The sequence below is a fragment of the Manacus candei genome, unplaced genomic scaffold (assembly GCF_025592945.1).
Source record: "Manacus candei isolate 608988 ecotype Guabito, Panama unplaced genomic scaffold, ASM2559294v1 h1tg000003l, whole genome shotgun sequence".
Lineage (NCBI taxonomy): Eukaryota > Metazoa > Chordata > Aves > Passeriformes > Pipridae > Manacus > Manacus candei.
Genome location: NW_026138051.1, coordinates 3,270,141 through 3,291,019, shown reverse-complemented (window position 1 = coordinate 3,291,019; position 20,879 = coordinate 3,270,141). Strand labels below are relative to the sequence as shown.

General features: G+C 44.5%; 1 protein-coding gene across 8 annotated transcripts in view; it reads right to left on the bottom strand.

The window, feature by feature from the left end:
- Positions 1–10,476: 10,476 nt before the first annotated feature.
- Positions 10,477–20,879, bottom strand: part of HTR2C (5-hydroxytryptamine receptor 2C) — a 210,438-nt gene continuing 200,035 nt past the window's right edge. For all 8 annotated transcript variants that reach the window (XM_051792387.1, XM_051792359.1, XM_051792349.1 and 5 more), the window contains one exon: positions 10,477–11,740. In XM_051792387.1, the coding sequence (XP_051648347.1) occupies positions 10,911–11,740 (830 nt within the window). In that variant the 3' untranslated portion in view covers positions 10,477–10,910. The remainder of the gene's footprint in view (positions 11,741–20,879) is intronic.

The window sequence follows — 20,879 nt, the reverse complement described above, 5'->3', positions numbered from 1 at the left end:
AGAAGGAAAGAACCAATAAAAAAAAAAATTCTGTGCATAGACTGGAGAAGAAATGAAGTTTCACGGTTGTTGCAATTTCATTGAGACACGACCTCTGCCTCTCCTGTCTCCTGGGGCTCCTGGCCAGCCAGCATAGGATGGTTTTACTTTTAAAAACACCTGTGAGCATGCACTGGGCATTGAAATACTGTGTTTTACCTTGATGAATGCAGCCCATTAGAACTGGAGAAGGGAACTGGACTTGCAAAGCACTTACTGATTTAACAGAGAAGGTGAAAGGAACCATAAGAGATGGAAAAAAGAAAGAATAAAACTGGCTTGGCCCAGAAGCAGCTCTCAGCCCCAGTTCAGGGAGACCTGGCCTGCAGACATCTCCAAAACATACTCATCAGAGCAATTCAGGGGTGGTTCATGCAACAGTCCAGATGCAGAAGGCTCAGCACAGCATCTCTTCCTCTGTGCCACGGGAGAAAACAACTCTTTGCTTGGTGCCCTCCTGCCAACTGCTGGGTCCTCTTCCTTCCCTCTCTGGTCCCCAGCAGGTGTTTTGCAGCATCACAGAGCACATCCCTACACCACGGCTGCCCCTGGCCAGCTCAGGGCAAATATTTGGCCTTGACTCACTCTGGAGGACGGGCTGGGTGAGCCTCCCTGCAGAGAGATGGGCCATCAGGCAGGACAGTCTCAGTAGGACCAAGCCTGGATCTCTGCAAGACCAGAGTTGCAAACAGAGTTGCTCAGCCAAGCCCATTCTAGGGGTCTGGGTACTTTCAGGAGGAATTTGGCATATCCAGAATGGGGTAGAATTTGTGTTATGGGTTTTCAGAACCTCTGATGTTCTGCCATCTTCTTAATGGTTGAAATGTCTACTAAAACCACATGAGTGCACTGTGAGTGTCCCCAAGAGGAAAAGTAGGGCAGGCAACTCCACACAGTTGTCCTGGGCACACCTGGTGGGATCTCACCTACTTCACCAGGTGGCAAGGCTGGGCATAGGCATTTAGAGCTGGGCAAATGCTGCAGCAGCCCCAACCTGCTGGGTGGGTTTAAGCTGGGTTACAGTTTCTAGTCCAATTTTGCCCAAAAAATAGTTAAGAAGGGAAGAATTAAAGCTCACAGATGCAAGCAAGAGATGGCAAAGGAATGGATGTTGTCCCTCCACAGCTAGAACTCACCTCGGAGAAGATCAGAGCTATTTCAGTAACCACAAAATATAAAAGTTAGGCTGAAGGCTGCCTAGAAACCTGCCTAGTAACAGAGTGATAAATTAAGTACATCTGCTTATGGTGTCTGTACGCAGCAGCTTTACTGGGGTGTTTAGGGAAGGAAAGCTGGGCTTGGCCCTGGTGCAGGGCTCCCTGCTCCCCAAACTCATCCCTGCAGAGGGTCCTCACTGCAGCAGCAGTAAAACACCCCCCACCCACTTTCTCACAGCACCATGTTTGTAGCATCTGCAAAATTTGGTCCTAATAGGTGTCCAACCATCTTCCTAACGTCCTGAACCTCACTAGAATTTCAGTAGTACGGGTTTTTCCTCCCTGTGTTTTTAGCATTAACACTGATTATGTATTTCTTTCACACAGCAGTCTCATTACAGTGTTTTAGTTCATTTGCTTTAGTCCATAATTAATATTTTTTGTAAAGCACTTTTAAAATCCCTCCTTTGACATGCTCTGCTCTTATTGTTCCCAGCTCATGTCTGGATTCCACGTTTTGTCACTGTCAGAGCTCCACATGTCTGGTGGGGCATGCCTTTGTCTTTGCATACCCTTGAGTTTAGGGCCTGTCTTTGACTGATAAAGTCTTAGAGCCATTTGCTGAAGAATAAAAACAACTTTTCCTATGGAGCTTTTTTGTCCCCAGAGAATGTCAATACTTGTCAAACATATGAAAGCACAATCCTGTGCATGCTGGAGGGAAATGCAAAATCAATTTAGTCTGTCATAGTCTAACTGCTTTTGGGAAGTAGAAAAATGGGGAAGATGAATGCCAAGGTCTCTGAACTCAAAAATCACCCTCCTTCTCTCACTAAGGTATATTTTCAAGATGCCAGCAAGAGAATAATTTGAAAACTGGTTTATCATCTGTTTCCTCATACCCATCCTCATATTTTTTGTCATTTTTCTGGGTGGCCTCTGAATACAAGTGTTTCAACCACTAGAACCTGCCAATGGCTGAAAGACATAAAGCAAGGCTGGCATCTTGCTTTACAAGAGCACAGGAACACAGGAAGTCCCATCTGAACGTGAGGAGGAACTTCTTCACTCTGAAGGTGGCAGAGCACTGGAACAGGCTGCTCAGAGAGGTTGTGGAGTCTCCTCTGGAGATATGCAAATCCACCTGGCACAATCCTGGGTAATGTGTGCTTGGGGACCCTGCTTGAGCAGGGAGGTTGGACTAGATGAGCTCCAGCGTTCCCTTCCAGCCTTACCCGTTCTGTGATCTCTCAGGAACTCCTTACTCCTCTTGCGCTCGAGGACATCAAAAGGTGGAAGTTGTATCTCACCGGCTGAGGCATCCCTGCTCCCTGCTGAAATTTCCCGTCTCCTACAGGCGCCTGGAACTCCGTGGCCACTGGGTGTCAGCATCTGTGCTTGGACGCAGAGGAGGAGGAGGAAAGCAGGTGCAGCATCGGTGCCGCCAGAACTCAGCGCTCAGTGCACGAAAGTAAAACAGAGGGGATAATGGCTCTGTCACCGTCAGAAAGGAGTCTTGTTCCTTTTGTGTTGCTAAGTGGAAAAGTGTCACACCTTTGTTCCATCATCCAGCTCTGGGCTGATTGCCAGGTAACATCACCTTCTGCCTCGTGGCACCCTGACCATGTCCCAGCGCTGCTGCTCTGACCAGAGCTGTGTCAACCAAGGCATGTGCCAACCAAAACCAGCCCCTGCCTCTCCCCCCACGCTCATGCCACTGAGCACCCCCAGAAATATCACACCAGCTCGAACTGGAGGCCCTGCTGGGTGTCCCTGTCTCACTCTGGCATCAGCTCCTGCACCCTCACAGTGTCTCACTGCAGAGCCAAGGCTGCCCTGGGAGCCTGGGATAGGGGCTGTGCCACCAAGAGGTCCCCACCTGATACATGAAGCCCACAAGAGAATAGTCCTTGCCTTTTAAATGATGATGTTCCAGCTCTTAACTGTTGAATTGGAAATATGTCCCAGCCTTTGGGACTCTCAGATTGATCGTGGCTGCCCAGAAGTTTGTGCCCCTCATGCCAATTTATTTAGAAACGCTCATGCTAAGAAAACAATAACTCTGTTGCCTGCCAGGTTCAGGAGAGTCCACTTTTAACAACAGAGAGCTTAAAAGGCCAACAGCACAATTTATTTTACTGAAGCAAGAGCATGAAGTTCCCAGCTACAGCAACAAAGAAAAGCACTAAAAACATAAGACAGTGCAAGCACAAAGCAGGCTCAGTCCTGAAAGCTGCTCACCAGTGTTTTCTCAACAACATCAGATAATGGCAGCCCCAGCAAGGGCATTATCACTGTGGTTCTCCAGAGCACACGAAAATGCTGTTGCAGGTAAATAAAACATACTTACAGGACTGCATGCAGTCAGGCTTGGGCTGGCCAAGCTGGTTGATTCTGGATGCTTCCAAGAAAGCAAGTGAGATATTGCTTCATACAACTGGGGGCTGGGAACACACAGCCTTCATGATCCCTCGGCTTCACGTTGTCCTGTTTGTGGGAGATGCACTGACTTGACATGGCCTCGCCTGCCTTCCTCTAAAATTGTGTTGTCATTTTTCATGGCTTTGCCAGGACTTATGGAAGGACCATAATCTAAAAATAGTGTTCTTGCTTCCAGATGTTTTTTTCCTCCCACACTGGGATGTGTCACTGGGCTGGTCCTGCTGTGCAGATGCCTGGCTTGGTGCCTGAGCTCTGCCAAATGGGAGGCTGAGGACAAAAAAAGGGCTGAGCTGGGCCTTCCTGCTGTACCTCTAGAGCATAAATTCCTGTGTGAATGCAACACCTGAGCCCTCAATAAGCTTTTCAGTTGCTGTTAGTGCTGCCTCAGCAGGAAGTGCAGTCCCAAACATGGAATACCCCACTTGTTAGAAACCTGCTTTTAATTCCTACCTTATTTCTACCCTTTCTGTATACCAATGTTTTCCTCTGGCCTAAATAACTTGTCCCTCCTTATCCAGAACAAGCACTCCCTGTTATCCTGATGCAGAGCTTGCTTTGCCCCTCTTTAGCTGCTGGAAGCAACAAGCCAAGCTTTCTGCTCCTTCTCATTAACAGGGCTCTCTCTGCCCCTGCCTTGACTTGTGCCTGTCACCAGGGCTACTGCTCAGGCCCAGCACACACTCCCACCTATTTTTTTAAAGCAGAAATGCCAACTAACTACAGAGCAACAGGTAATCACATTAATTTACCCTCCAGGAGTAAAGTTCTGGGTAAGAAAAACCAATGTTTGCTGAGTACAGTGTGCTGTGTCACCCGTGGTGGGGCACAGGGGGAGTAACTCATCCCAGCACTTTGCTGACTGCCACCCCGGGACACACTGGGGGAGGATGCAGGCAGTTTTCTCTTCAGCAACACCTAGAGAAGGTGCAAGAGAAAAAATGGTCACCTGGGGGTCAGCCCACCTGTATGCCAGCCGTGTGGCTGAGCTGCAAAAAGAAGGGGAAGGAGCACTTAGGTGAAGGGACCAAACCTTGCCATGGCTTCGTGGGTGAGACACTGCAATCCATGGATCCTCTCTGAAGACATTTTGGGACATGTGCCTGTAGGGAAGGAACCTCCAGCACAGCTGAGATCTCTGCTGGGCATTTGCACTTACCTGTTGCTTTCAGCAGTGTCATGATCTTCGGGAAGTGCAGGCCCAAAAGGAGGGGCACTGAAGTCTTCCTCCCCAAAATGTCACAGAAGAGCTGTTCTAGCTGCCAGTCAGGGAAAAGGACCCTGATTAAAAGCTTCAGTGATGAACATCTGTCACTGGCATCCACTGGTCCTTCTGCAGGAGAGACAGGGACATCAGCAGCACACACAGATGTAAAGTTGCTCTAAGTTTTAACAAATGCAACCATGCAGTGGTCTAAGAGGCACTAGTTTACACACTAGTATAAATTGGATAATTTGGCTGCATTTTAATTAAAAATTAATTTCTCCAATTTATACAATTCAAGCACAGGGAAGTTCAGAACAGTGGATTTAACATGCTTCTGTGTGGTGCTAAATGATTCATTTTTCAAGTCACCTAGCCCCCAAGTGTTGGTACCCACTCAAGTCACAAAGCAGCAGCTGTCATCTCAGGACACTTCTGGGGAAATTGCATTTATCTGCTAAGAGATCTTTTGGCTTTTTGGGAAGCAGAACATAAGATGACATTCATGAGGGATGTAATTGCTCCACAGTCTCAATTTTCCACAATAATTTATCATCCATTGGCTGCATAATTCTCTTGCTGTCATCACCCCAGAGCAACCAGAGTTACTGGACCTGTGTCACCACTACATGCTTACTCACTTGCCAGGTCCCCTACAGATCCTTGAAGCTGTGGCCCAGGAGGACAGGCTCTTACAACCTTTTCTGTGGTTGTAGTGCTCAGCAAAGGGTGAATCCCACTGGGCATAGTGCCGGGACATGCTGTGCCAGGTCCTAAAACAAGCACTTTCTTGGAGGGATTACGAAGGAGGGCTGCCCAGAGCAGGAACCCTGCTGCTGCCAGACTCCCTCCCCATGACACACCCTCCTGCTGTCAGCAGAACCTATGATTTAGGACAGTTTTAAGGAAAATATTTCTGTGTGTAGCTCACGCACTTGACCGTTTGTCAAAGATGCTGTGGTTTGGTTCTTCAGTCAGTGAGTGTGCCTCACTGCATCGATTGTCTGCCTCATACAGATCTAAAATCCCTCACCTGAAGACGCTCCATCTCCATGTTGTTTTGGGATTGCAGCCTCCCTGCACAGCCGAGAGGGAATAACACATCACTTAGATATTTTGCTGACTTCTGACAGCCTCATAGCACGGGATTCAGTTGTGGGTAAAAGAAAACATGCAGAAGACCTGAGACTTAAAGAAAAAAATGATGGAGAGACAGAAGAGTCAATAACAACTTCATGGTTAAAAATGAAAAAACAAAACCATTTTTTGATACCTACACTCACCCACACTAGAACAGCCCACGTTTCACAGTGACACTTACAGGTACATTTGATCTCCCCATCATAGGTTTTCTCCCCAGCTTTTCAGCCACTCCCATCTTTTCAAGGGAAGACTAGAGTGTGATGACATTTCCTGTGGTTCTCTGGGGTTTCTGGGATGTGTGTTCATGTGCACAGATGTGTACATATATCTCATCTGCCCATCTCTGTCCTTCTGCTGCACCTGCCCAAGGCTTGGCAGTCTTTGCCTCATTTTTTCCCAGGAAAAAGCTTCTGATGCCTTTTCCACCCCAGTCTGAAATGGAGACAAAGCCAAGTGCAGTTCTTGGCATGCAGCTATCCTAATGATACTGTGACACAGGGAGGAAACCCATCCAAGAGACATCTGCTCATTTATCACATGACAGGCACTGCTTTTGGAACACCGGATTAGCATAATTTGTCTGCCACAGTATCAGACACTCTTCAGCAGCTCAAAGTTAAACAACATTTCTGCAGAGCTCCATGGGTTTGCTATGTTTTCTTTAAAGTATGTTTCCCCTTTGGAATTTGGGTCTCCATATCCAGGACCCTCATGACTCCAGCACATTAGATGCTGACTGGGAAGGGAAGAGCATTGGGCACAGTTCACACTAGCGAGGAAAATCTCTGCAGGGCTCTCCAGAAGAAAGGCACTAATGATTAACATGAGTGTCTCTGTAGAGAAAACAGCATGAACCACACTGTTCACACTGACTACTCACACATCATCTAACATTTACCTCTTCAAATTATCACTCAGATAAAAACTACTGCAGACTCATAGTCATTATGACAATAGAGAGCCATGCTGAGGTGGGATGCCTCAAGGCTCCTCAGCATTGGCTCTGAATCATATTCCCTCCCAGATGCTACAGCCTCTGGGTAGCTGCTCTTATCTTCAGCAAGCACAGGACTGAAGGAGAGGCCTTCTTCTCAAAGCACAGTCTCTGAGGCATGCAGAGCTCCCCAAAGCCACCACAGCTGACCCCATGGATGCTACACCCCAGACTGGCTGCGTGGGGCAACAGGTCACAGATATGGATGAGCCAGCTCAAGCCTAGAAACCAGGTTGCCCAGCCACAAGGATTTGTGTCTGACTACATGGCCAGCCTTGATTCTGACCTCTAGTGGGGAAGTCCCTACAGCCCAGGAAGCTGCTGGTTCTGTCCTGGGCTGCCCCCAAGAGCAGACTGCCCGATGCCAGTGAAACAAGGGGGTGTGTTTGCTGGGTGGGAGCCTCTGTGTGTGTGCTGTCCCACGGGCAGCCTGCCTGCACAACTCCATCTGGTTTGGGAAACAAAGCAAACAACACAGCCCACGGCACCATTTCCAAGGAATTGTTGTCACTTGCTCAGTCCAAACTCAAAACAAAACGTCACCACCCACACTATTTGTAAGACAGAACCATACCTGAGCTCAGATTTGAGGACACACAAAACTTCCAGCAGGTACTCACGTCAGACAGCCCCAGGCAGGGTTTCTGGAGGCACCCCAAGGTTAATGGCTACATCTCAGGAGAAGCAAAACTGCTGTGGGGACAACCTGACTTTGGTTAAGTTTCAGAGAACTAAATCAATTCTTCAAATTGACATAATTTAAAAAAATGTAATTTTCAAGGGTTATTCCCAGAGGGAGCCATTTGAAGAGGGGGAATAGTCTATCACCACTTTTGTATTTATCAAGTTTTGGGGTTGGAAATGTTGGGATATCTGCTGACAGTGATTTCTGAGATTCAGCATCTGTGGGCCATACTTCAGGTGTACATCCTTATCCTTGTTATTTGTTTCTCGCTTGTTTTTTTTGGTGAGGACATATTTTAATTGGGGACAGAGGAAAGAAAGAGAGGGCACATTCGTTTATTTATTTTCTGATAGACCATGGAGAAAAAAAAAATTAAGAATGATTAAACCAACAAACTTTCTTTAATAAATTAATAGCAGCATCACAAAACCCTGATGTGAATGACCCAAAGAAAGTTGGGTACGTGACAGTATATAAACATTCACAAAAATGTTGTCACCCACTGGCTGGGAGAGAACACTAGGCGCTGTCAGGCAGCACCCTTGGCTGTTCATCCAAACAAGGGCTGTACATCAGAATGGGTCCAGTTGTGTTGACATATTTACAGTTCTGGTGCTGAATTTTTTAAAAACATTTATAAAAATTCTGAAAATTCTCTGTTCAGTTCCCATTTTTTGCATCCAAATATAGCAGGTTCCCTTTTTTGCCCATACAACAGAACCGACAAGGGTAAGACATGAAGGCTCCTATGCAAAGACAATGCCTGTGTGTAGACTTATACTGAGCTCAGGGATGCTGTGAAAATGAGTTATTCACTCATTATTTACACATGCTAGAAGCTACTGTAATTCAACTTATTGCTAAATGCTTTCAAAGTCTGTGGTTGGCTCTTAAATATATATATATGTGTATATATATAAGTACAAACTCACACATATATATACATACACACATATACATGTTTGGAAAAGGTGTGCTATAAATTCACTAAAGGAAAAAAAAACCCAAGTTAAAAAGCAATGTGACGGGTCTGATTTTTCTGTACTGTTTGAGATAATGAAATCTGACTCAGGGTAAAGAGAAGTCACTGAAGGACCAAGTTTATGCCTCTGGCCAGTCCTTTTCCTACTGATTACCTGACGTTTTTGGAGAGGCAAGTAGACTCCAGAGCATTCAACCCATGCTGGTATCTGCAGGCTGGCACATGGAGCATCTCTGCTGCCTTCTTCAAGCAGCAGAGGCTTAGGATACCTCTGCACTGGGATACCTTGTCTGCCTGCATGGAAGTACTACGGATTATTCCCAGGAGGGGATGAGGGAGAAAAGAGGACCATCTTCAACACATCAGTCTGGGGTCAAGCCAGCAGCAGAGACAACTCCTGTGTTGTGTTTTAGTAGTGGCCTCAGCAAGGTTGTTGCTGCACACAGCAGTGCAACAGCAGTCACCTAAAGCATTAGCAGAATTTTCTGTTTCTTCTAGAAGGTAATTTTAATGGAATGAACACAGCAAGCTTAGAGTACAAGCAATTCATGTTAATAAAACGCGATTTAACCATGCCCAGTGTAATGTTCTCTGTTCTGATGATTATCATAGCCAGAGGCTGTCAGTGATGCTAAATGCATCCATGTTAGATGGGCACTGCAGCATCTGTGTAGTAGTTAATGAAGATATAAAAACCTTATGGGTGATATCTGGCATTAGACAATACTCCACACAAGGAAATTTGCATGAGAGGCATCACCCCAGAGGCACAGTGCCAGAAAGACACGGTGCCTTGGGGAGTTTGTGTACTCAAGAACGTAGAGGAAAATTAATTCAAATTGTACCTGGTGTGTATTAAAAGCAGATTACTTAAACTGCATTCCATCCCAATGTGGATGCTTTCATTAAAGATATAAGTGGTAATATGATACACCGTAATTTACTTAGGGAGTAAAATGGAATATTTCAAATTTAAAAATTAATCCAGATTAATATTCCCTGTAGACTAGCTCCAGGTCTGCTTCCTTCCTGTCCCTGGTCATCATTTGCTTTTGAACCCTGCCACCAGCAAATGATTCCAATCACATGCTCTGCTCAGCTCTGCCCACCCCGTCCTGAGGCAGGAGCAGGGACCTTCACTTGTGCCTCTCCCCCAGCATCCCCAGGCAGGTCCATCCTGCTCCTCACAGCTTGACCCTGGCCAGCACCACACACAGAGCAGCCTCTGCTCTACACCAAAAGCAGTGTTCTACCACCAGCACTGTGAGTCCCAGGATGCTGAAAAATGACAGTCAATGCTAGCAAGCTAAAGAATGGCTAGATGTGAGGACCCAGAGGGCCAAAGATCTGGCTCTGCCAAAGCCAGAGTGCTCTTCTGCAGGTCAGCCAAAGCCCCTGATCCTCCAGCAGCGTGTGAAGGCAGTGCACTGAGCACAGCCTGCTCCATCCCAGACCTCATGGGTGTCTGAAAGACCAAAGGAGCGCTTTTTACGAATCTGAGGCCTTCCATTTATAGAATAGTGGAAATAGAGAACTTTGTCTCTCATGCTTCTTCTCCAAGTCTGCAAGTGATCCCAGCCAGGACTGCAGAACCACACCAGAACTGCATTCCCTACCTTCCCTAGGGGAGCCAGAGCCTCCTGTGCAATGGAAAGAAAACAGCAGGGTTGGAGAGGGAGCCAAAATTTAGCAGAGGACCCCTGAAGTGCAAGATTGACCCAGTATGGCAGCAAGACACAGGACATGTCTGGCCAGGTGCCTGCACGGCCACTACGCTCTTGTGGTGTCTTTCTGCCAGGTTTCTGTAAAGTCTTTACACGGCACAAATAGGGGTGAGGATTTAAAGTATATATTTACTGTCAACTTGAAAAAGAAAGTTATACTGACCAAGTCTAATAGCATGTATTTGATATATAACTATTAACGTGCCATTCTGGACTCCAGCAAATTCCACCTGAGATAAATATTCAGCATTTTTGTTCATGCACTGGAAGAAGAATTCAAACATTTTGTCCATGACATATGCAGAGTAACTAATAGTTCTGATCTATTAGTAACAGTAAATATAGAACCTTAAACTTCACTGCAGTATATTAATATATATGATTTTAAGTACTGGACTGGAAAGACAACTCTTTTTTTTCTTTAAAAAAAAAAAGCTTTGTTCAGAATGCAATATTTACATTGTCCTTTGAGCGACACTTACATTTTTACACAATGTATTTTGGCTACAGATACACCGTAGCAAAAGGCTGTGCGAGTCACCCTTACACACAGCTCACTCTTTCGCTTACAACATTACAGCTGTTTATGGAGAGCTCCGAAGTCCCCGGTTGCAGTTCCAGGCCCTCCTCAGCTTCTAGTTCCATGCTGTTGAACTCATTGCCATTTCGATAACTAGTTAAAGTCAGATCTTTCCCGTACAAAGCTGTTGAAGCAACATTCAGACACTGATTCTGCCGCAGTGCTGATTTTTTGCCGGGCTTGTACTGGCAGCGGATGTAATTGGAAAAAGCCCTGCGGTAGGTTTTGTTGAAGAGTGTGTACACCAGGGGATTAACCCCCGAGCAAACATACCCCACCCAAACAAACACATCAAGCAGTTCACTCAAGAGGTCTTTGTCGCAGGCTTCCTTGCAAAGGACAGACATGACGTTAGTGATGAAAAACGGGCACCACATGATGAGGAACAAAAAGAAGACGATGCCCAGGACCTTGGAGGCTCTTCGCTCGTTGTTGATGGACTGCATAGTTCCTTTCCTGAAAAGCACTGCCTCCTTATTTACAGGGGAGTTCAAGTGAGATGCCCCCTCGTGATTGTGAAGCATTGAAATGTTCTCTGTGTTGTTTTCCTTCTTGAGGCAGTTCACACTGCTCCTCCTCTGCTTGGGCACCTCTCCACACATGAACACCGTCGCCTGTCTCTGCAGCACCTGGACGGTCAGGCAATACGTGATCACCATGATGATGAGAGGGATGAAGAAAGCCATGAAGGATCCAATGAGGATGAAGTTCTCGTCGTTGAGGACACAGGTCCCGTTTACAAACACTCTGGAGTCATCCTGCAAACCAATGACCGGAATAGGCATCGATAACCCTAGAAAAATGAAACCAAAAAAGAGACTGTTACCTGGATGGATGGACAGGGCTCCAAAGAGGCAGCAGAGATGATGCAGGCCCTGCGTGCATTCAGATCACACTGCCTAAAGCTTTTTGAAGGGGAAGTTACTGCTTTCAAGGGGAAGGGAAAACCTCATTAAACAACACTCCTGGGAGCACAGCTCAAAGGGAATGACACCCTCCTCCGGGAACAGTAGCAGTTTTGCTGTGCTCCACAGTTGACTTAGTGAATGCAGCCCAACTCCTATATGGAGTTATTTTTCTAGCATTAATTGCAATTTCTAGGTGGAGAAAAGGCAGTCACTACCCTGCTCTGTGCCCAGCTGGCCACTCCATACCAGTCTGGGGTGGTTTTGAAATCACTGACACAGGGTAGAGTGGAGCAAATTTTACAGAGAAAAATTTTCAAAATCCAAAAGAATTACAGCTATGAGGATTTAAAAGCAAGTTTCTTTAAGAAATTAAAATAATACTGATTAAAAAATCGCCACTCTTGCCATGTCCTCACAGGTACATGGAAGCAAAACTCCTGCCTTTCTGGGTTCTTATGGACTCCCCCAGTGCAAGCAGACAATGGTCTCTGCAAGATCAAAATCCAATATTTTTCATACGTTCTGAGATCCAAACTTTGTCCCTTGATCTGTGGAGCTCAGTCCAACACCAGGACAGACATGAAATATTTCCAAAATCAACAATATATTCTGGAATATTGCATCCTGTGTGTACAGGAGAACCTGGAAAAGATGTGGTGGGCCTGTTCTAGTTAGACCATCATAGGTTCATCTACTCTTGTCTCATGTCTTTGACAGGTGCCAGAAGTTTAGGGCCATGATACAAAAGGGGACAGCTCTAAGTGTAGTAGCTTAAAAAATTCCAAACCAAGAATTTGCATCCATATCTCGTTTTTAAAACGGCTTTTCAGAGATTTATTTTCCATGAATCCTTGATCTCGTTTCTGACTGCACAATTCTCAGTGGCCTTCAGTTCCCCAACCCACCTGTTTGTCATGTGAACAAAGTAATTCTTGCTCATTTTATGTTTGCTACCTGACAATTTCCTTTGACTCCCATAAGTTCCTTGCTGTGAGAAACAGCAAATAATCACTTTCTGGTCACCTTTTCCACCTTCTCAGTGATTTTATAGACCTGTTATCATCCCTCTTGTCTGACATCTCTTTTGGAACTGAAGACTACAGTTCTGTTCACTCTCTGTCCTCATACAAACTCATTCTATGCCTTTGATTATCTTTCTCCATTTCTTTTTAAGTTCTTTTCTATCCTTTTTAAGAAAGGAAAAAAACCTGCATATCCAATCAGTTAGAGAGCAATAGAGTGTCTTCTGTTCTCCCCTCTGGCCACCTGGCTGTCATGGAGCACCCACTCCTCAGACACATCTGTGGGGCTGGCCATGCCCTTCCTTAGCTCCTTCACCCAAGAAATAATCCACACTGAAGCCACTGGTGGGCCTGGATTAGGGGTTTTTTTGGAGTTACTGTGAATAGCACAGGTCAGAGATCTAATCCTGTGGAACTCTGAATTTCTAAATGGGAAAAGTAACATGCTAAAGAGATTAACCAGGGCATTTTTCCCACTGCAGCTAAGTGTTTTCCAGGATTCTGAAGAATTCATCTGCAGTTTGTCATTACCATAAAATTACCATGTGCCAGTAAACTAGTGAAAGAATTTCTTCTGAAAAGTAACGGTTATAAATGCCTTCTGTGATTCTACCATGTGTCTCCTTAGCTCAGACATTAGTTCTAAGATTTGCTCTTCTCTCCCTCTACATGCCAGTGTTTATCAGTTTACCCTTGGCAAGGCAGTTGTCTCCTTTTCAGTATGGTAACCCCTGTTACCTCTCCTGTGCCAAATCCCTGTGACTGCAAAACCCTTCATCCCATCAAACCATTAAATCATGGGATTTAATCATTAAATCATCATTAAAAACACCATTCTAATGCCTTGGCTCCATCAAACCACAGACATCTGGGAAATGGTGGAACTTGGATACTGGTAAAGCAGTCTCTACACAAAGATGAAATCTGAATTAAATCAATGGCATTACACTGGGATTACATTTGCATGAATAATTTTATGCTTTAGTGACCTCTATAACACCCACCCTTTGAAATACTCCAAAATGAATACAAGTTCATTCATGAAGTAGTCATCATTTAGTTTACTGTTACTGCTTTAGCCAAGGGAAATCAGATGAGGCTTTGGGATATTTTTACATATAAAGTGGAATTTATGTGACACCCATAAAGTACATTTGGGAAGAATAACCTGGTTCTGGGATATGATGAATACACAAATCAAGAGCACTGATGGCAGCCTAAAACTCTGCATGAGCATGAGATACCTCAGCATTGATGACAGGCAGTAGGAAGAAAGCAGCAGCAGGAAGAAAGGTGCCCTCAGATAAGCTGCCAACACACTTTGATTCAGCTGTCAGCCAGCATCCAGCACTGCTGAATGGGCAGCACTGCCCTCATCTCCAGTGCTTTCTTTCACCTCACACTTCTCCTTTGTAACTCATTCTTTAATACATGATTTATCACTGATCCACTGCACAGTTGAGCCTGAAAGGGAACTAAGACTGGGCACACCCTGGGCAACAGGAACTAACTTGACACCCCCCCAGTAAGTGAGAAGTGACTGTGGAAGGTCTCAGACACCTCAGAAGGGCTTCCTTCATGGGGGATTACTGCAAAAATGCTGCTGCCACAATCCCAAATGCAACAATACATGCTTGCAGACACAGCTCACACCCTGGCCCTGGTTTCAGTAGGGGTACATTGCTCAGCCCATGCTGTGCTTACCACCAAGCATTCCATGGTGCTTGGGCACGAATGCCTGCCTAATTTGAGCTCAGCTGTTAGAACAGGATGGAGAAGGCATCCAGCTTCACTTGACTCAAGCAACCCACAGTACGAACAAAGCAGTTTTAGATGTTCATAACTTAGGAACTAGGTCAGAGAATGCCAAACTCGCTACACCAGTGAGGGTGAGTGTCTAATCAGGCAAGAGGCTCTGATGCCAACTGCTCCCCACAGCCTTTCTCCTGCACAGCTCTCTGAGCCCCAGTGCAGAGCATTTCATGAGTTTTTGCCCAACACACTCTTCATCAGCAGACTTCAGGTTGATTCAGTGAGCTGAGTTCTCCAGCCTCGGACATATTTTCCAGTTGTATCAAATAACTTTCTAACTGAGCTGTCAGCGAATTCCCCAAGAGAGGCAGGGCTGCTCCAAAAACTTGCATTGTGAAAGTTTTGCAAGCCTATTCCATATCACACTTTGCTCTTCAGAGCAAACTTGGTCCTCTTGTTTGGTATTTGAGCAGTGCCCAGGGCAACTGGTTTTGCCCCAGCAAGAAGAGACAACAACCACCACCAGCCAGTGAGCCAAGAACCAGGTCCCTGCTAGACTCAATACTAGGAGCTCTGTGCACCTTCTGCCAGGCAGCAGCTTGAGCAGGATATCCCTTTTCACCACACCACAGAAAATGGATGTGATTTTTTTCATCCTATCTCCTCTTTTAGCTTCTGTCTGGCAGAGTAGCAGGAAGCAAGACAGAGAGAGATCCCCTGGATTACAAATCCAATTACAACTGTTGTCCTAACTGCTTCTTGTCAACTTTAAAGATGTCCTCAAGCCAGCAGAACAATTCACCAAATGGGGCTGAGATGATGCTGTGGACACAGAGCAACAGATGCTCTTTACAGATTCTCCATTAATAAAACAAAACCCAAATGACTAGAAATACGTGTTTGTAAAACCTGTACTCACTGCAGTGAAAAAGCTGGCTAAAAAGTCCAAATTGACATTCCCAGGATTTAGACTTAAATTAAAAACAATACAGGCTTTGTGTTTAATACCTTGTTTTCTGCAATGAAAGCCCATGAGATTGATAGAGATTACTGAAGAGATGTGGTCTTTGATGGTTATTTCCACTAAGAAAGGGAGTAAGTTCCGTTCTCCTACAAGAAGATATTTCCTCCAGGGACAACCACCTCACTAAAGAAAACAGGGATCTCATGATGCACTTTGGACCTCAGTGCCATCCTCCTGGTGCTTATAGACAATTTAAAAGAAAAAAGCAGAGAGAAATCTGTGCCAAACAAGCCTATGGCTGACACAGATGCAGTCTACATTGCAAACTCAAGAACACTGGGGAACACTGCATGTTCAAATACATATCTTTAACCTCATATTTAAACAAATATAAACCAAAAATAAACTTTGTATTTAAACTAAAACAAATCTGTTTGGTTTCTTAACAGAAGTGTCTCACAAAGTGCCTGATTCAGACAGTAAGTAGTAAACCCCAACAGCCTCCTGACTTGCACTGTGTAAAAAAAGGGAATGGGGTGAGGAAGCAAAGCTCTTCAGATGAAAATCAAAGAATGTGCTGAAGTGTTCAAACCATTAATGTCTTTCATTACTAATGTTGCAACAAGGTGCCTTCAGGGCTGGATTAGGACTAGTTTTTTGTAACCATTCTAAAAAAGCAACAGTGCCTGCCTTGTATTGGTTTAAAGTCAAATATAAAGGGGCTAAACTTTGAAGGATCTCCCTGCCCACAGCAAGCACAACTGCAAACAGATGAATGTCATTACTGACTGTGCCTGAACAAGCTGTTGACCTTTACTTAAGCCTTGGGAGAGCACTGAACAACCCAGATGGAAAAACAGCAAAAAACCACTATAGGACAGAAGAAATAAATTATTTTCCCACCTGCCCTTCCACTTTGCTAAATTACTTCTCTTGGTTTGCTTAGCCACATCTTTCCAATGGTACATTTGACCACAGACAGAGCCCGTCTGCATGGTGGGACAGGTTTGAGCGAAGCCCCAGGAACACATTTTGACTTTTCATTTACTGCCTTCTTCATTAGCAGTGTTTTTGCCTTTTTTTTTGCCATGGCACATGTCCAAAGGTTTGTGTGCTAAGCAGGGCCTGAAGCCTGGAAAGAAATTTCTGTGTGTGTGTGTTCCTGTCCCAAAATGCAGTCCCTCAGCTACCACCTGGCAGGGAACTGAAGGTGCTCAGGAGCAAACACTTCTCATCAGCACGTGTGCCATGGAAATGCCTGGCTGAGAAAGTCACTGATCTGAGAGACACAATGATGGGCAGAAATACAAATCACACCCCTAAACATGCTCTGAAACCATGACCCAAGGGAGGCTACATGAGTTACTCCAGTCACCCTTTATCTCCACGCACAACCTGCTCCTAGTCTGTAAGGAGACCACAACTCCTTTTGTATCAGTGGTGCCACTCCAAGCACATTCCTCAAACTGAGGATTATCTCCAGTGAGGTAGGAGAAGGCTTGATTTGTACCTGGAGGCTCTTTAAGGACATCATTAGGACAGCTTTCATGCATGAGGCTGCTCAGCTGTGTGAGAGAACACCCAGGGCAGAAACAAAACACTGTTAGACATAAGACCACTTAATCTGAGATGAGCATTTACTGATCCTTACAGCACATGTCTTTCATACTTCTATAAATAGATCACCTCAATAAAACAATGGAGTAGTATGAAAGTTAAATGGGGATGTGAATTTCTTTTTAAACATGAATAGTTTATTTTATGCACAAAACTTTCAGTACCTACCTGAAATCAGAACTATCATATCATTAGTGAGTCAGAGAAAGAATGAAAATGTTTTCAAACACACAAAAAAAGACATGTGGGGTCTGCTTATGGCACTGATACAAAGAGCAGAATTTAAAGGATGGCCTCATCTCAGCCACTTATCAAGTAAATTGAATTTACCTTGTTACTAAGGATGTAAAACTGTGAGCTGGAAAATTGGTAGCATGTGTAATTTCAACACTCTCTAGTAAATGACCAAACCTTGAACTTACTGGGAAGCAGAGGAAAAACTCTTCTGTGCTAGCAGGCATACAGCTGGACCACGAGAAACCTCAGAACTAAAACAGTTTGCTTATTTTCATATCAGAGGCAATGTGTGTGCATCTTCACATATTTTGTTTCATTTAATATTACCCAGTTAACACTCTCTCCTGTATGACATGGTGTGCACTTAGGGTTTGAGTAGTTCCTCATCACTCCTCCCGAGCACTGCAGGGGGGTCTCCACTCACTGCCAGAGTGGCCCAAAGCCACCCTCCTCAGAGCAGGACAGAGAGAATCCTGTGGGATGGTCAAGTCCACGTGTTAGTTGTGAAAACTTTGAAACTGTGCAAAGTCTGAAATCTTGAAACAATGCCAAGATTCCACCAGCAGGCTCACGCCTAAAATTGATTTTCGATATTTCTGTTGCCTACATTTCTGTTTCCAGCCTCAGCACAGTGCTATCTATCACAAAACTCATTTTTACAAGCCCAGCCCTCCACAGTACCCACTTTTTCTCTAACTGAGCACAAAAGTCTTGCTCAAGTTACATTTGCTAAAGCACAGGACAACTGGCTGTGATGTACTTAAATCTGGAACAAAGAGGACTTGGAAAAGACCCATTCATAAAGAAATTGTCAACAGACCAGAGGACTCTGTTATGTTCCCCTGTTTAAAAACCTAATCATAGGTTTAGGCTTGTGCAACTTGCCAAAATGAGCAAAGAACCTCTTTTAAATTTTGCTGCCAGCATTAACATTTCAGAAAAATGGAATGCAAAAGCTACCAAATTAAGATAAATTACATGCTTTTCCCTTCTTATTCTGAATTCTGATTCAGAAACTGAATTCAGGATTCTTTACATGGAATGCATGTCCAAGTCTCTTCAGCTGAAGCAGTGTTTATGCAAACTGACCATCCTACACTTAAGTGCTGCTTCGAATTTGCTCCTTAATCACACACAAAAATGTACAAATTCTTTTGTGATACTTAACACTGAAGTGAGGATTTACTTAACCTATTTCATCCTCTTGAAAATAGCATGGGATTTCATCAGGCCTTTCCTAGTTAGGAGCCAGAAAACAGCAACAACGACCTTTTGGTAAGTTCTCTTTCATTCCATGCTCAGTTTATTCCTGTGTCTGTCACATTTCTAAATCCATTTATGAAGTAAATATAGTTATGCTAAAATAAGACAGATACATACCAAGAGTACTTTTCTTTCTCCATTTAATGCAACCTCCTAGAGAAAGCCTGAGTAAATGAGTGAACCCTATCATATGCACTGGGGAGGGTGGAAATCCAACCACATTTCAGTGTCCTGAACAGTCTCTCAGGGAAGTATTGATTCTGCCTGTATCTTCAGTAAAAGGGATGCAGCCAAAGACTCTCCTGGGCCAGCTTGTCTGCATCAAAGAGAACCAGCAAAATCTAAACAAGGCCTGGACATGCTTTACACTCTCCCAGCTGTGATCCCAACACAGGAGGGCACACAGGTACAGCTGCAATGTGTCTCCCCAGCCTGGGGAGGGAAGTGCTAAAAGCTTTGTGCACTGCAGACACCTCACTGAGCAACTGCTCACAGCTTCTTCCTGAAGATTTTTGGATACTGGGGAATAACTGCAACATCCATTGCCTTATGGAGGGGTGACAAACTATGTGCTCACAAAAGAAAAGTGCCATTCAATCTTCTTTCCAAGCTATGTCTTTTAGCCTTCATTGTTTCACCAGTTTCACATCCTATCATAAATGCATAGTTGTTAAACATCTCCTGAGAAAGCTGGGCAGGGGTGAGGTGTTGGGACTCTACAGCAACAAAAAGTCACCTTACCTAGCCTGGCTTAAGTACTTTTTTCTCCAGGGTACAGTAGAGTCCATAATGTGCCTATTTTCCATCATCATGAACCCAATCCCCACCAGGAACAGATGGGTCTGTGGCAGTCTTTACATCTGTTTGGTCAGGCACCATATTCTCTTACAAGTCTGCTTACTGAGTAAACCATGCATGAAGTACTTCATCCCTTGGACCCATTGTCCAAACCACAGCTTGGTCCTCAAGGCACTAACACAGGCAGCCACCTCCAGCACTAGCCAGAGTTTCTAAGGGTGTGTCTGCAACACCTGAGAGAGCACAGGCAGAAATCTGCAAGCTAGCTCCAAAAATGGAAACAGAAGCCTTATTGATGAGATTTTGCAATGTACTACTTAATGCTGCTGATGGATTTATACATCTCTGCTGGGGGGGATGTCTATCAGCTGCTCCCTCTGCCTTACAGTGGAACATGGAATTCTGTGCTGATCCTGGACTTTCCTTGCAAATCGAGCCCAAGCATCCCACATGTGAAGTTGTTCACAGCTCATGTGCTGAATTCAGCAGCTCTCTTTCCCATGCCAAATAGACAGCACAGAGAGTTTAAAAGAATAATAATATAAAAAAAAAATCTTAAATGAATTGATTAATCCAATTTCACTGTGGATTGTATTACCTAGAGGAAATGAAGCAGGCTTGTGACACATGAAAATTTGTTTTTAATAGACATTATATACATGAGAACGTATATTTCCCCCAATATTTTTTTGCTCTTTTACATAGCGTTTTTCCAAGGCAAGCTTTCCTCAAAAATGGTCCCTGCAGCACCCATACAACCAGTATCATATTCCACTTCTAAAGCAGGTTAAAACTCAAGAGAAATTCAAGCACCTGAAACATGCTTTTCCTTGCAGTACAGCACTGATAGCGAGGAACGCTTTATAAAATAAAAATTAAATGTTAAATCTTTGTAAGACTGCATTTTACTCAAGCACAGAAGGCAATACAACAGATGGAAATGGTCATGCAATTCTGACCCTGCCTCAGATGTCTCTTTCCTAAAGCACATTGAAAGAGTTCCGAAAAAACTGTTTTTCTTCACATAATTCCTGATATTACAAAGCCATCTCAGTATCATTTTGCCTTTTCTTCCTATTTTACTGCTGCTTTATTTATTGCTTTTTATCAGAGTGATACAAACGTGTCTTCTTTTATGCCTGCTCCTCATTTACTATGATTTCAAACTTGCTAGCTCAGTACTAGCAGCACTCCAGCTGTGGCAGAGCACAATACAGGCTATAAAGGCTGCGCAAGAGCAGTAAATACCTCGCTGATAGCCCGCCTTCAATTCCGTGCTGCTTCACTTAAACCATTACCAAAACTTGAGAGGGTTTAACTGCAGCGCAGTTTGTGCTGGCTGGGTTTTCCTCCCAGAGCCTTTGCTAACGC